Source organism: Primulina eburnea, chromosome 10 (genome assembly GCF_022965805.1).
Source record: "Primulina eburnea isolate SZY01 chromosome 10, ASM2296580v1, whole genome shotgun sequence".
NCBI lineage: Eukaryota > Viridiplantae > Streptophyta > Magnoliopsida > Lamiales > Gesneriaceae > Primulina > Primulina eburnea.
In genome coordinates, this window is record NC_133110.1 from 22,443,075 (window position 1) to 22,460,209 (window position 17,135).

The following is a 17,135-nucleotide window of genomic DNA, read 5'->3' on the forward strand; positions in this document are numbered from 1 at the left end:
ATTTTTGAAAAAGTTTTTTCCATCTCATAGAACAAATTCTTTCAAAAGGCAAATCATCACTTTTACTCAAAAACAAGGAGAAACTTTTTATCAGTGTTGGGATAGATACAAAGAATTGCTTAATCTTTGTCCACATCATGGTTTTGAAATTTGGAGAGTTGTTTCTCAATTTTATGAAGGCTTAACACCTAAAGATAGGCAAATGGTTGAATTTATGTGTAATGGAACATTTGAAGATAAAGATCCAAACGAGGCAATTGAGTATCTCGATTCATTAGCTGAAAATGCTCAAAATTGGGACACTATAGGTACAATCAAACCATCAAACAAGATTCAATCCCCTACATCTGGTGGAGGTATGTACACTCTCAAAGATGAACATGATCTTCAAGCTAGATTTACCTCTTTGGCAAGAAAAGTTGAGGCACTTGAATTGAAAAAGAATGGTCAATTAAAATCTGTTCAAGAAATTGCGTGTCACATCTGTGATACAAGTGATCATTTTACAAAAGATTGTCCCACTTTGCCCTCTTTTAAAGAATGTCTCCATGAACAAGCCAATGTTTTGAACAATTTCAAAAGGCCAAATTTTGAACCATTTTCTCAAAATTACAATCCAGGTTGGCGAAATCATCCAAATTTTAGTTGGAGGAATGATAATGCTGCACAATTTTCACAACCACATTTCCAAAATCAACAAAATTTTCAAAATTATGCACCTTATGTTCCTCCACCTAAAAGAAATTTGGAAGATACATTGAATTCTTTCATTGCAAAGCAAGAGTCTATCAATACTCAAACTGCTCAAACCATGACAGATTTGAAAGATACTCTTGCTAAATTTGCATCTGCACTTAATGTTCATGAAAAAGGTAAATTTCCTTCACAACCTCTGCCTAATCCCAAGGATCATCATTCACAAACTGGAACTTCTGGAACTCAACCGATGGATCAGGTAAAATCTGTTATTACCCTTCGAAGTGGTAAGGTTGTGGAAAAATCCATTCTTGAACCTTGTGAAGATGATGATAAATCAACTTCAAAGGGTAAGGAAGTGGAACCCATAACTTCCGAAGAGGAGGTTCAACAGACAGTTTCACCACCATTCCCTCATGCATTGAAAAATACAAAAAAATCAAATTTGAATTCTGATATATATGATATTTTTAAACAAGTAAAAGTTAATATTCCTTTATTAGATGCAATAAAACAGGTACCATCATATGCCAAATTTTTGAAAGACTTGTGCACTGTGAAAAGAAAATTGAATGTGAAAAAGAAAGCATTTTTAGCAGAACAAGTAAGTGCAATCATTCAAAATAATAATACTTTGAAATACAAAGACCCTGGTTGTCCGACTATTTCATGTATTATTGGAGAACTAAAGATTAAAAAAGCCTTGCTTGATCTTGGAGCTAGTGTGAATTTACTTCCATATTCAGTTTATCAAGAACTCAATCTAGGCGAGTTAAAACCTACTTCGGTAACACTTTTACTTGCCGATAGATCTGTTAAAGTGCCAAGAGGTATGGTAGAAGACGTGTTGGTCCAAGTTGATAACTTTGTATATCCTGTCGATTTCATAGTTTTAGATACACAACCTATCGAAGCTTGTAATGCAATTCCTGTAATTTTGGGTCGTCCATTTTTAGCAACTTCTAATGCTCTTATAAATTGCAGGAATGGAATAATGAAGTTGTCATTTGGTAACATGACCTTGGAGCTCAATGTTTTTAATCTTTGTAAGCAACCACATGACAAAGGAGATGAAAGTGAAGATGAAAATCTTATTGAAACTCTTGTGGAAGAAAACATTCAAGAAGTGAGTACTCGTGATCAATTAGATATTTGTTCAATTGAAACTGTTAAAGAAAATATTGAAATTGATCTTGATGATTTTATCAGTTATCACTCGTTAAAAGGATCAGAGAAAGAATTTGAGGCGAAATATGAGAACAAAGACGAACCACCCATATTGGAGTTAAAACCCTTGCCAGAAGAATTGAAGTATGCATTTCTTGGAGAAGATGAAACATATCCGGTGGTAATTTCTTCCAAACTAGAAAGTGATCAAGAAGGTAAATTAGTTGAAATGCTTAAAAGACATAAAAATGCAATTGGTTGGACACTAAAAGATCTGAAGGGCATTAATCCACTAATTTGCACACACAAAATTCATTTAGAAGAAAATGCTAAAACATCTCAACAACCACAAAGGAGATTAAATCCACACATGAAAGATGTTGTGAAAACTGAAGTTTTCAAACTACTTGATGTTGGGATTATCTACCCTATTTCTGATAGTAAGTGGGTAAGCCCAACACAAGTAGTTCAAAAAAATATGGCATCACAGTGATAAAAAATGAAAAAGGTGAATTGTTAACAAGTCGAGTCCCATCTAGTTGGCGGATGTGTATTGATTATAGAAAATTAAATGACGCCACTAGAAAAGATCATTTTCCATTACCATTTTTGGATCAAATTTTAGAAAGAGTAGCAGGTCATCCATACTACTGTTTTCTTGATGGATATTCAGGTTATTATCAAATTCTCATTGCACTCGAAGATCAAGATAAAACTACATTCACATGTCCTTTTGGAACATTTGCATTTAGAAGGATGCCATTTGGATTAATCAATGCCCCAACAACATTTCAAAGATGTATGCTAAGCATTTTTTGCGACATGGTTGAAAATTGTTTGGAAATTTTCATGGATGATTTAACTGTCTTTGGGAATACATGTGATAATTGTCTTGAAAATTTGGAAAAAGTTTTAAAAAGATGCGAGGAAAAAGGTCTTATTTTAAATTGGGAAAAATGTAATTACATGATTACTTCTGGAATTGTTTTGGGACATGTCGTGTCATCTCATGGAATTGAAGTTGATAAAGCAAAAGTTGATGTCATTGCCAATTTACCCCCTCCAAAAACCATTAAAGAAATTCGCTCATTTTTGGGACATGCTGGATTTTATAGGAGGTTTATAAAGGACTTTAGTTTAATCTCTAAACCCATTTGTAACCTCTTAACAAAAGACACTGCATTTGAGTGGACTCAAGAATGTCAAAATGCTTTTGATAAAATCATTCGACATTTAACATCAGCTCCTATCATGCAACCTCCTGATTGGTCTTTACCATTTGAAATCATGTGCGACGCGAGTGATTATGCAGTCGGTGTAGTACTGGGTCAAAGAAGAAACGGTAAGCCTTATGTGATATATTATGCAAGTAGAACTTTAAACAATGCTCAAATGAATTACTCCACAACTGAAAAAGAACTACATGCTGTAATATTTGCATTAGATAAATTTCGTTCTTATTTGATTGGATCAACGACTATTGTGTTTACTGATCATTCTGCTATTAGATATTTGTTGACGAAACAGGATGCAAAGCCACGACTGATACGATGGATTTTGTTGCTCCAAGAATTTGACATTGTGATCAAAGATAAAAAAGGAACCGAGAATGTCGTAGCCGATCATTTATCGAGACTAGTAACAGGATCATCTTTTGAAATGACACCAATTAACGATAATTTTCCTGATGAACATCTATTTTCAGTTACTACTACACCTTGGTTTGTTAACATAGTAAATTTTCTTGTGACAGGAAAAATGCCACCGCAATGGAGTTCCCAAGATAAGAGAAAATTTTTGAATGAGGTAAAAAACTTTTATTGGGATGATCCTTATCTGTTCAAGTACTGTCCAGATCAAATTTTTCGACGTTGCATACCCGACAATGAGGTAAGTAGTGTCATTAAATTTTGTCATTCAGAAGCATGCGGAGGACATTTTTCTTCAAAGAAAACGGCTGCAAAAATTTTGCAGTGTGGATTTTATTGGCCCACTTTGTTTAAAGACACCCACGAAATCTGCAAGATCTGTGAAAATTGTCAAAAATTGGGTGCAATTTCAAAAAGAAACATGATGCCTTTGAATCCTATCATTGAAATTGAAATCTTTGACTGTTGGGGAATTGATTTTATGGGACCTTTTCCACCGTCGTTTGGATACTTGTATATTTTAGTTGAAGTTGATTATGTTTCCAAATGGATAGAGGCAATTCCATGTCGAACAAATGATCATAAAATCGTCATCAAATTTTTGAAAGAAAATATTTTTAGTAGATTCGGAATTCCTCGAGCTATGATAAGTGATGGGGGAACTCACTTTGTTAATAAACCATTTGCTTCATTAATGAAAATATATGGTATTACTCACAAAGTAACAACTCCTTATCATCCTCAAACAAATGGACAAGTTGAATTAGCTAATAGGGAGATAAAGCAAATTTTGGAAAAAACTGTTAACTCAAATAGAAAAGATTGGTCTCTGCGACTTAATGATGCACTATGGGCATATCGAACAGCTTTTAAAACATCATTGAATATGTCTCCCTATAGGTTGGTTTATGGAAAACATTGTCATTTGCCTGTGGAATTGGAACATAAAGCTTATTGGGCGATCAAAACTTTAAATTCAAGCATGGATGATGCCAACAAATTGCGTAAATTGCAACTTAATGAACTTGATGAACTCAGAAATGATGCGTATGAGAATTCAAGGATTTATAAAGCAAAAATCAAATCATTTCATGATAAAACAATTCTTAGAAAATCTTTTGAGATTGGTAAAAAAGTTTTGCTTTATAATTCTCGACTTCACATATTCCCAGGAAAATTACGATCAAGATGGACAGGCCCATATGTTGTAAAGCATGTATATCCTTATGGAGCTGTGGATATTGAAAATCCTAAAAATGGTGATGTTTTTAAAGTGAATGGACAAAGGCTTAAACCATTTTTGGAAAATGAAATCTTTCAAGAAGAGTTTATTTCCCTTTCTGATCCTTAAATTTTTATGTTGCATTTAATTTTGTTTGTTTTTATTTCAGGTTTCCTTAATCTTTTTATTTTCCCGGTTAAATGGCGGATAACGGTACTCCGTGACTCTCATAGTCTGTTAAATCAGTTTCCCACAATTGCTGATACAAAAATAAAAAAAAAAATCATTTCTTTTCTTTTCAAAATGGATGAAATTCTCTCAAAAATTTGTAAATATTTTCCCTCTGTTTCTGAAAATGTTCTAAGAAAAATTTATGCAGGAATGTGTGAAAGATTGAGATTGCTAATGCAAAAAGGAATTCCAGAAGATATTCGTCTTGTAATAGAAGCTAAGGTCCGATTAGGAGGAGAAGTTCCACAATCATTGCTCATTCGGTATTTGCCTGGATTAGGAAAAAGCACTTATGCGAAAAAACGAAGGGCCAAAAGTTTAGGGGTTTGTCATAAGTGTGCAAGATGGACTTGTGACAAACGATGCAGATCTTTGGGATGTGTTTCCAATAACAGAGAAGATAAAATTGGTTTCATTAAGAATGGGCTGAGTAAGGAGTCTTTAGATAACATCTTATTGACTCTTGAGACGCATTCTAGTGGACATGTGCATATTGAACTTCTCCGTTTATGGAAACAATTTCAAGATGAGCGTCATAGTCTTGGGAATCTGACTAAAAAAGACCCTGTTTGCCAATTTATAAGAAAATTGGATGGGAAGCATATCCTCGACTCATAGAAGGCGTTGAAGCCGTTTCTGGACGTAAAACCAGAGGAAAATTGTGAGCCACAATCACACTACTGTTTATATGCATGTGTGTCATTATTGTTTTTACTATTTATTCTGTTTACAGCTGTGACCCATTGTTTTGTCATGATAACATATTACCCCTATAAAATCTCTCATCTTTCTCTCTATTTTCGCAGAAAAAAAAAGGTAAAAACATGGCTGGATCCTCTACACAAACATTGAAAAATATTTGTGTATTTTGTGGGTCGAGTCCTGGAAAAAATGAAGTGTTTGTAGAAGCAGCGAATAATCTTGGAAAGATATTGGCTGAGAGAAAAATTCACTTGGTATATGGGGGAGGTAATATTGGGTTAATGAGATCTGTTTCAACATATGCTCATCTTGGAGGTAGTCAGTTTTGGGTATTATTCCTATAGATTTAGCTGAAGGAAATATTACAGGTGTTACGATTGGGGAGGAATTAAAAGTTTCTTCTTTGTATGAAAGAATCACTCATATGATTGAAAATTCTGATGCTTTTATCGCACTGCCAGGTGGTTTTGGTACATTAGAAGAAATTTTTCACACTGTTTCTTGGGCACAACTTAATATCCATAATAAACCTGTGGGCTTGTTGAATGTCAATAATTATTATGACAGTTTGTTGACATTTCTTGATAAAGCTGTGGAACAGAATTTCTTTTCAGAAAATTCACGACGGATGCTCATTTGTGCTTCGACTGCCGATCAATTAATTGATGATTTGGAAGCTTTTGTTCATAAGCCTGATCCGATGATAACAAAGATCAATTGGTCACAATCAAGCAGTAAGAAAAGGAAGTTGGATCATTGATTCAAAAGTCGTGGATTGGTTTGCGTTTGTTTCAGTTTGTTATCTTCAATAAAATTCCAGGTGATATCTCTTTCATTATGTACTCTTTATTAATAGCTATTTTGACATTAGGGACAATGTCATATTCTGATTGGGGGGAGAACACATTTAAAAAAAAAATTAAATATTATTTTAAAATAAAACCATGTTTATTGTTTGTACCTTAGTAATTTTTGCAAAAATGTCATACATTACATATTTGAAAGATTTAAATTAGAACATGCATTAATCTATTTAAGAATGTTTAAATTTTTATTTGAAAAAAGGTCATTTTTAATATTCTGATCAATATAAAAATATGATTTATGAAATCTTTTTGAGTGATTAACCATTGTGATAAAATTAGGTATTAAAGTATATGGCCCAAGATATACCTTATAAGAGTGCCTAAAATTTTTGAACTCACACATATTTTGTGAGTGAGTGGAGAGGATTGAGAAAACAGCTTGCGAGCCTTTATTGATCATCGGAGAGGCTATCAATTGTTTAGATCTTGAGTTCTTATTTTCAAAAAAAAAAAAGCGAAGAAAAAAAAAAGAAAGAAAGATGTTAAAGATTTATGTAATTTAAGTTATATGTTGCGACCCATTTTTCTCTCATAAAAATACATATAAAAAAAAAGAAAGAGAGAGAGAGAGAAATACATTGTACAAATTAAATAAATATGTGGTCAAGAAGCATAAACTTAGTTTGATTCCATGATGTAAAAAAAAAAAATCAGGAAAAAAAATATATATAATAAGAACAACTGGATTGTAAATCAATGGATTTCCTATCTTTTGATTAGTTTGGCTCGTTTGTCTGTCTGCATTCTGTAAACCATTTTTCTGAGCATTTATCTGTATTCCAACTCCATGAGAGAAATCGTTGCCATAAATTGAAACATTTATTAACCTGTGAGGATATGGAGTTGAGACTCTTACTAGGAATTTCTGAAGGCCGTGTACATTTAACTACCTGAAATAAGCTTTGAATTAATCATCTCAAATTATTTCATAAATTATAATTATGATGATCTTGATATAACTTTGATAGTTTTCAAATTTAATTTAAACACTTAGATAGTTCTGATTACATTTCTATTTAAATTAATCAATATGTTTTGTATTGCTATTAACGCTTAAATTGCTAGGGACTAGCAATAAGCTGGTTGGGAGGTGTGATAAACATAAAAATTGTACATTAATTAAATGTTTTATAATATAAATATATAGTTTTTGTTTTATTAAATGTTTAAATATTATATGTTTTATAATAAATTGTATAAAATATAAGTTGTTGTGTAATTATAAGTTTTTACTATTTTTTACAGGTTCGATAAAACAAGAATAACCTTGGCGTTGCAAATGGGATTAAGATGATTCTTGGACCTGTAGAAAGTTGATTATAAGATCTACAATATTGTTGCCAAACATGAGATAAAAATTGTAATGCCCAAGAATTTGATTAGCGTAATCTGAAATGATTAACGTAATCTGAGATGATTTATTGATGATGAACTGATACGATTATAGATGCATTATGCTGAGACCGAACGGGGCCAAGTATATGAATTATACAAAAATTGGACAGAATTAGTGGCGCCCGAGCGGTAGCTTTTGACCGCCCGAGCGCCAATGTTCAACAAGAATGAGTCTCGGGCAGAAGACATGGCGTCCGAGCGGTAGAATATTACCGCTCGAGCGCCAATGGAAGATAGGATATGTTCCGGTCAGAGAGCCTCGCGCCCGGGCGGCAGATTTTCACCGCCCGAGCGCCGAGCTCGCGCCCGAGCGGTACTTTTTTACCGCTCGAGCGCGAGACGTGGAATAACCGAGTTGAGCCACTCGTCCTCTTGCATGTGCGGGGATGTATATATATATATATATATACATGCACGAATTCATTTAGAATTCAGAGAAGAAATCCGAAGAAGGGTCGAGGCTTTGGGAAAGAAAATCCTTACGCCTTTTGTGAGAAATCCGTCCGTTCGATTTTGAATCCGATTTCGGTATTGAGTTCCTATTGACGTAGGCTACAACTGGACGTAAGTTTTGCTACGTTTTGACATGCTTTGAAATTATGCTATTGTCAGAATTGAATAGGATTCATATATGATGTTCTTGACATGTTAGACATCGTATAATCGAAACCGGACTGAAGAATAGATACCGTACGGAAGTGTTATGATTTTCGGAGTTGATTTGATATCAGAATGGAGTTGTTATCGAGTATAAGATGTTAGAACTGATATCTGACTGATATGGTATTTGCTGGATATATTGAGATTATGATATTATGCCATTGAAACAGAATTTGATTGAATTCTGATTATATCCAGTATAGATTGAATGGTGTATTGATACCATACCCTCGATATTGTTATTGTCAGATTGAGTATTGACAGGCTTTGAGTTCGAGACTTCGACAGAGTCAGAATAACAGAAAGAAAGGTATAAATTAATGTTGAGTTGGGATTGCACAACTCGAGTGAGGTTTGACTCGAGTTTCCCTAAATCACATACTTAGTTTATTACACTGATTCTTGTAATTGATGAGATTGATGTTTGTTGTCTATTGATTTATAGACACTGCATGTAATGACTGCTGATTTGCTAGTCATTGATTGATTTGCTTAGATACTGACTGTATGTATTGATTACTGAGTCGTTGAGTCATAGGCTGATTCGCCTAGTCACCGGCTGATTCGTCGGGTTATTGTCTGATTCGTCCATTATAGGCTGATTCGCCTAGCACCGGCTGATTCGTCGGGTGATTGACTGATTCGTCTAAACCTAAGCTGATTCGCTTAATTACAGGCTGAGTTGTCTGATTATTGGCTGATTTGCCTAATTACTGGCTGATTCGTCAGGTTATTGACTGAGTCGTCAATTCTGCGGCTGATTCGCCCAGACACTGGAGATATTAATTATATCGATGCCGTTTAGGGATTGATTCATTCCTATCGACTGAGATTCGATATAATACCTATATCCAGACATCGGGATCCCTAGGATAGAGTTGAGTCGAGTCGGAGACGACGCGTCAGTGGAGTTGAGTCTGAGACGACGCGTCGGTTGAGTTGAGTCTGATATGACACGTTGATTTACATTGTTTATGCCATTCATGATTATTGAATGTTTGATATGAATTTATGTTTCTGATTTGAGACATGTTATGAATACTTCTTATATATGCTTTCGTATATGCCTTTATATGACTGCATGTTTACATTGTTTATACTGGGATATTTATATCTCACCGGAGTATCCGGCTGTTGTCTTGTTTCGTATGTGTGCATGACAACAGGTGGGGCTGGATCAGGGTCAAGAAGAGGATGAGAGAAGATTAGATAGCGTGGAGATCCGGGCTTCGAAGCGACATAGGATTCAGCACTGATATGTAGTCGAACCTAGCTGAATTCTTGTAGTTAACACAAGATTTGTATGTTCATGTTTAATATGTAATTTGATTAAATTACATTACGTTTCCGCTTTGTATTTTAAAACAAAAAAATTTAGACCCTGTTTTATAATTGATTAATTAGTCCCCAATGATGATTAAGAACATGATTAGCGTCCGGGTCCCCACAAAAATCCTCTCACAAGTGGGATAAAATTAAGCAACAATTAAAGTTACCAAAGGAGTGACAGTTTTACCATGCTCTAGTATTTTGACCATATCTCTCAAATTACTTAGTCAAATATTCTGAAAAAAATACCACAACTAGACAACTCAATTATCCACATGTTTCATTTTATGTGAAGAAGCAAATTCGGAGAAGAAGATTTTCAAAAGTGATGTGTAATATAATATTAATTTCTTGGAACACCAATGAAGACTTATGTGTAAAAAATAATATTTTATTTGTGGTTGTCTCCCCAAATTTGGCTATAAATAGGGGTGCATTGTAATGTATTGAGATATCCCTCATTTTATGAACAAATCTTTGAGTTCATAATATTTCTCTCTATATGTTTCTTTTATTTCTTCATTTAAATATAATTAGCATGTTAATTTCATATTTAAAGTTTTACACTTTGAATAATGAATAGCTAACTTCCTAAAGTTGAGATGATAAGGTGAAGCTCTTGGCATGATAATATGGTTATTATAAGGTAAGAATCTATGTTTTATATTATTTAATCATTATTTATTGTTTATGTTATATTTATTTTATAAGTATTTTTATACCCTACTTATAAGTGGGAGTTTTGATTTATTGTTGCTATATGTTACACTAAATTCTTGGAACCATTTAAATGTAAGTTTGGTATTACCAACTATTTAAAGTGGATGCCTTGATTTATTATATATAAATATATTATAATATTAAATTCTTGGAACCATTTAAATGTTAGTTTGGTTTTACCAACCATTTAACTTGGATTCCTTGATTTACTATATATAAATATATCATAATAATATTTTCTTGGTACCATTTAAATGTTAGTTTGGTTTTACCAACCATTTAAAGTGGGAACCTTGATTTAGTGTTTACAAATATATATATAGCACAATAAATACTTGACCACATTTATAAGTTTTGGTTTATATTATATATTTATGAGATATAATTTATAACATAATATAAATATGATTATTTAATATATGGGAACCATTTTATTATGTGGATTTCAATATTGTTCGTTAATGTTAACTTTATTAAAATACCAAGAGTGGATCCTTTAATCTCAACTACTTAAATTAAAATTTGAACAATTAAAATTTACCCATTAAATATTCAAACAATTAAAATTAAAAAGAAACAAAAACAATAACAAAACAAAAAGACATTGTAGTGGACTTGTAATTACCTTAGCTTCCCTGTGGATACGATATTCGGACTCACCGAATTATATTACTTGTGGACAACCTGCTCTTGGGAGTGCAACAATCAAAGTCGCAACAGAGACACGCTGATCTCTTGGTTTATCAAGAAGCAGACATCTATAGCTACCTCAACAACTGAAGCAGAATACCTTGCTGCTGGTAGTTGCTGTGCACAACTGATCTGGATCCAACAACAACTGAGAGATTATGGAGTAATTAAAAATAATTCGCCCATATTTTGTGACAATACGAGTAAAATTGCCATCACCTATAATCCAATTCTTCACTCAAGGACAAAGCATATAGATGTCAGACACCACTTCATTAGAGATCATGCTTTGAAGAAGGACATTAAACTGGAGTATATATCAACTGAGCAACAAGCAGATGACATCTTCACCAAACCATTACCCAAGACTAAGTTTTCTTACTTTCGCATTATTCTTGGTTTAATTGAATGTCTTAAAATTATTACTAATGTTGCTTTACTAATAGAATTATCTGCAGAAAATAAGAACACAACAAATTGAAAATAATACTTTATTAAGAATACCATCGATCCCAGTTTACAAAACATATCATAGAACCAACTGAATCCTGCCATTCTCTAACCCAATTATTCAACTCATAAATTTGGATTCTAGAAAATGACCTAGTTGTAGAAATCTTCTCAACCACATGCCATTCCTTCCATAACATTGCTTCTAACCGACATTTGTCATCAATCATATCTGTAACATGCCTAACTTCAAAACGATCAATGTATTTTCTTGATGTTGCTGCTTGAGCACGAGTAGGAACAGCACCACTACTACTTACCCTCTGCAAATCATGAATCTTGAACCACGTTGACATCACTTTCATCAAGACATATTCTTCCATTGTCTTCTTCAATTCTTCTAAATAAGGACTTAATTGCTCATTAACTTGAATATGCGAACTACTGCATGCATCAGAGTTACTTGAATCCGACATATTGAACTGTTATTGTCTCACATTCTATCATCTTATTTATAGACAGATGAAATTTAAATGTTGAAGAAACTAAAAAGACTCAAGTCAACCGAAGCGTTTTTCTCATTTACTGAGGCTTCTTAACTATCAGTTGATCATTATCAACTGATATCAGCTTGACATTTATTACTTAACGCTTAACCAATCATTAGTTCATCTGTTTATGATCGTAATTCATATATAACAACTAATGAAACTTATTATTTGCAAGAAAAAGAAAAACAAAGTTAAGTCAAAATTAATGTTTCATTCAACCATAAATATTTGCTTGGATTATATCAGTATATTTCTCTTCTACAACAATTATCCACATCTTCAACCAAGCAGATAAAGGTCCAATATATGTCTTGGAAAAGCTGTGAGAACCAGCTATGCGCCTAAGGATCTTCAGCTCCTTTCGAACCATCGGCTGATAGATATGACCATCTGTGAAGACGCCACCCACACAGCTATGTTCAATTGCTTTCGCACTTTCTTCATGTAGTGACCCGTTCCAGAATCACCTACTAATCAAAAACTAAGCATGCAATTAACCTAATTAATTATAACCAGAGATAACAGCGGAAATATGGCCAACAACAATAGTTATACAACCCAATCGAAAACGAAGTCTAGACTAACTCAAAAATGAAATATCCAATACAACCATATCGAATCAAAACAATACCGATAAACTAAACCAACCAGCTACTCAACGTCCTCCTCCTGCTCCTCCTGAGCTGTCCAACCTGAGGCCTGCCCTGAGGGAATGGGGTGTCCAAGAATAAACAAAACCGAGGACGTGAGCGATAAGAACGCCCAGTACAAAAGTATGAGTATACAGACCTATATGAAATGCACATGCTATGATCATGATACCGGGGTAGTCAAGAAACAGGAGTCACAAAAAGATCTCAACAATGCTCAGTCTAGAGGCGCCAAGTGGATAGTGCCGCGCGGTACACCTCTGGGTCACTGCATCCACTACAAGACAGACGTGGACCTAAAATGTCCCGGACCACCGAAGCCCTCCCGACCCGTCGGCCACTGTGTACTCTCGGTGTCCATGCGTCCACAAGACAGGGCTGAGCGGCCCCAAGATATAGCTTATCTCGAAAGAGATACAGCTCAACAGCAAAGGCTATCTCGAAGGAGAATACGGCTCAACATGAAATGCAACGTGCAGTAATAACCGTGACATAATAACATGCATCATATGACATATAACAATGCAGCAAATACTCATGCAACACATATATGAATGTATACTCAACCAGGATATCTCGGATAGTACTTTCGTACCTCTATCACAGCAAGCCTAGCCTTACTCAACACCGCTAATCTGGTCTAGCACAAGCCTACGCATCAAAAGCATACTCAATCAATACTACCATGCTCGACTAGCAAAACCAGTACTCCCTAGTACTACCAAAGGTTTAGGGTTTACCTTCGTCCGTCGACAGCCCTTTGATGTCGATTGCCTCGTAACTCAGGCGCCGCTACGCTACTACTCCTGGCAGCTCTTGGCTATCGCTCGACCAACAACTAACCCTAGAAACCTTCCAAACTCTCCAAAATGAGAGAAAACTCAAGAAATTGGCAAGTCAAAAATGAGAAATCCGAGCACTATTTATAGGCCATGTTCGGATCCTCCGAACAACACTTCGGAACGTCCGAACGCTACGTGTCCATTGGCTCTTGACAGCTCATGATCGGATCCTCCGATCATACACTTCGGACCGTCCGAACATGCACGTGTCCAGCTGCTCTTGACACCTCATGATCGGATCCACCGAACCCACTTCGGACCTTCCGAACTCTTCGGTGCTTCCGAACCATCTTCGGTCCGTCCGATCATGACTCGGTCAAAATTACACATTAAACCTTCTTAATCACCATTAATCCGTTAATTACCCAATTTGGAATTCGGGCTACTACATTCTCCCCCCCTTAAAAAGATTTCGTCCTCGAAATCTAGGCAAGAGAATAAAACACCATTGTAATACACTGCAAATATTCTTCATTACCACTGTATAACAATTACATCCCAGGCTGATCCTGGTTCAGCGCAAAAACCTGACCTTGAGCACGAGGTCGAAGATTCGAACTACCCACTGCCTGACCCTGTCTCCTCTGCTGAACAGTCGTCTGAGATCCAGAACCAGATCCTGCTCCACCTCGCAGCTGAGGACAATTCTTCTTGAGATGACCCATCTCTCCGCACTGAAAACAAGCTCCTGCTGCTAATCGGCATTGCTCCGATGGATGGTTCTTCCCACAATGCGCACAAGAATCCTTCTTCTCACCAAAGCGAACAACACCGCTAGACCTTGATCCAGATCCAGAAGAAGAAGAACCAGATTTCTTGTAAGACTGAGGTCGAGGGCTCAAAACACTCGGAGGTCTAGAAGAAAGAATAGCCCTACCACGCTGGAGACTGATCTCTGCTTGACGACACCGGTTCACCAACCCATCGTACGAAGTAGGATTATCACAGACAGTGACTCGATCAAAGATCTCCTGGTTAAGGCCCTGAAGGAAATGATCGTACTTGGCTTCAGAACTGCCACTAATATGAGGCGCAAAGGGTAACAACTCGAAGAATTTCTGCTGATACTCATCAACAGACATACTCCCCTGCTTAAGGTTCAGGAGCTCAATCGTCTTGGCCTGGCGAAGGGCTGGAGGAAAGTACAGCTGCATGAACGCTGCACGGAAATCGGCCCAAGTCGCTCTACCCTGGGACTGGACTATCGGCGCAGAAGTCGATCGCCACTACTTGCGAGCACGGCCCTCGAGGAGAAAACTAAGAGTCTCCATCTTCTGCTCATCGGTGCACTGGAATGCGCGGAAACAACTCTCCATGCGCTCTAACCAATCCTCCGCATCATCGGGAGTCTCACCGCCAACTAAAGGCTTAGGCCCCATCTGCATGAAACGATGCATATCGAAACGCCTAGGACCATCCCGACGATGACGATGCTCACGATGACGTCTATGATCGTCCTGATCACCCCATCGACCTACACTCCCCTGACTACTCCCGTCACCAAAGTGGTCAGCCATCGCTACAACATAGAATGGGGAAACTAGTAAATTGGTCAACGGAAATCCCAAAACAGAAATCTATATCCCAAAATCGTATGCATGCTCTGATACCATAAATGTAGTGACCCGTTCCAGAATCACCTACTAATCAAAAACTAAGCATGCAATTAACCTAATTAATTATAACCAGAGATAACAGCGGAAATATGGCCAACAACAATAGTTATACAACCCAATCGAAAACGAAGTCTAGACTAACTCAAAAATGAAATATCCAATACAACCATATCGAATCAAAACAATACCGATAAACTAAACCAACCAGCTACTCAACGTCCTCCTCCTGCTCCTCCTGAGCTGTCCAACCTGAGGCCTGCCCCGAGGGAATGGGGTGTCCAAGAATAAACAAAACCGAGGACGTGAGCGATAAGAACGCCCAGTACAAAAGTATGAGTATACAGACCTATATGAAATGCACATGCTATGATCATGATACCGGGGTAGTCAAGAAACAGGAGTCACAAAAGGATCTCAACAATGCTCAGTCTAGAGGCGCCAAGTGGATAGTGCCGCGCGGTACACCTCTGGGTCACTGCATCCACTACAAGACAGACGTGGACCTAAAATGTCCCGGACCACCGAAGCCCTCCCGACCCGTCGGCCACTGTGTACTCTCGGTGTCCATGCGTCCACAAGACAGGGCTGAGCGGCCCCAAGATATAGCTTATCTCGAAAGAGATACAGCTCAACAGCAAAGGCTATCTCGAAGGAGAATACGGCTCAACATGAAATGCAACGTGCAGTAATAACCGTGACATAATAACATGCATCATATGACATATAACAATGCAGCAAATACTCATGCAACACATATATGAATGTATACTCAACCAGGATATCTCGGATAGTACTTTCGTACCTCTATCACAGCAAGCCTAGCCTTACTCAACACCGCTAATCAGGTCTAGCACAAGCCTACGCATCAAAAGCATACTCAATCAATACTACCATGCTCGACTAGCAAAACCAGTACTCCCTAGTACTACCAAAGGTTTAGGGTTTACCTTCGTCCGTCGACAGCCCTTTGATGTCGATTGCCTCGTAACTCAGGCGCCGCTACGCTACTCCTCCTGGCAGCTCTTGGCTATCGCTCGACCAACAACTAACCCTAGAAACCTTCCAAACTCTCCAAAATGAGAGAAAACTCAAGAAATTGGCAAGTCAAAAATGAGAAATCCGAGCACTATTTATAGGCCATGTTCGGATCCTCCGAACAACACTTCGGAACGTCCGAACGCTACGTGTCCATTGGCTCTTGACAGCTCATGATCGGATCCTCCGATCATACACTTCGGACCGTCCGAACATGCACGTGTCCAGCTGCTCTTGACACCTCATGATCGGATCCACCGAACCCACTTCGGACCTTCCGAACTCTTCGGTGCTTCCGAACCATCTTCGGTCCGTCCGATCATGACTCGGTCAAAATTACACATTAAACCTTCTTAATCACCATTAATCCGTTAATTACCCAATTTGGAATTCGGGCTACTACACTTCAATTCTGCCACCAGTTCGGGAGTGGTAGCCTCTCCAGAATTATACAGGAACACAAGCTCCTGTAACTTTTCCCAATAGAGAAGTCTCTTGTAGAAGACTTCGTCTTCTATAACAGCCTTCCTAGCTTCCAGAGTAAACGATGAGGCACTTGAGCTACTAGCATCTGCCATTCTTTTTACTTTGAATATATTTCTCAATATGACTGAAACTAACCATGTCACTTCTATTTATAGCCAAGAGTCATGGAAGATGAAGG

The 17,135-nt window shown here is 36.8% G+C and overlaps 1 protein-coding gene across 1 annotated transcript; it reads left to right on the plus strand.

The window, feature by feature from the left end:
• Nucleotides 1–358: 358 nt before the first annotated feature.
• On the plus strand, nt 359–8,044 carry LOC140802797 (uncharacterized). Its single transcript, XM_073158423.1, has 4 exons — nt 359–2,078; nt 3,617–3,752; nt 4,365–4,559; nt 7,981–8,044. The coding sequence occupies exons 1-4, from the start codon at nt 359–361 to the stop codon at nt 8,042–8,044; spliced, it is 2,115 nt and encodes a 704-aa protein (XP_073014524.1).
• Nucleotides 8,045–17,135: the final 9,091 nt, after the last annotated feature.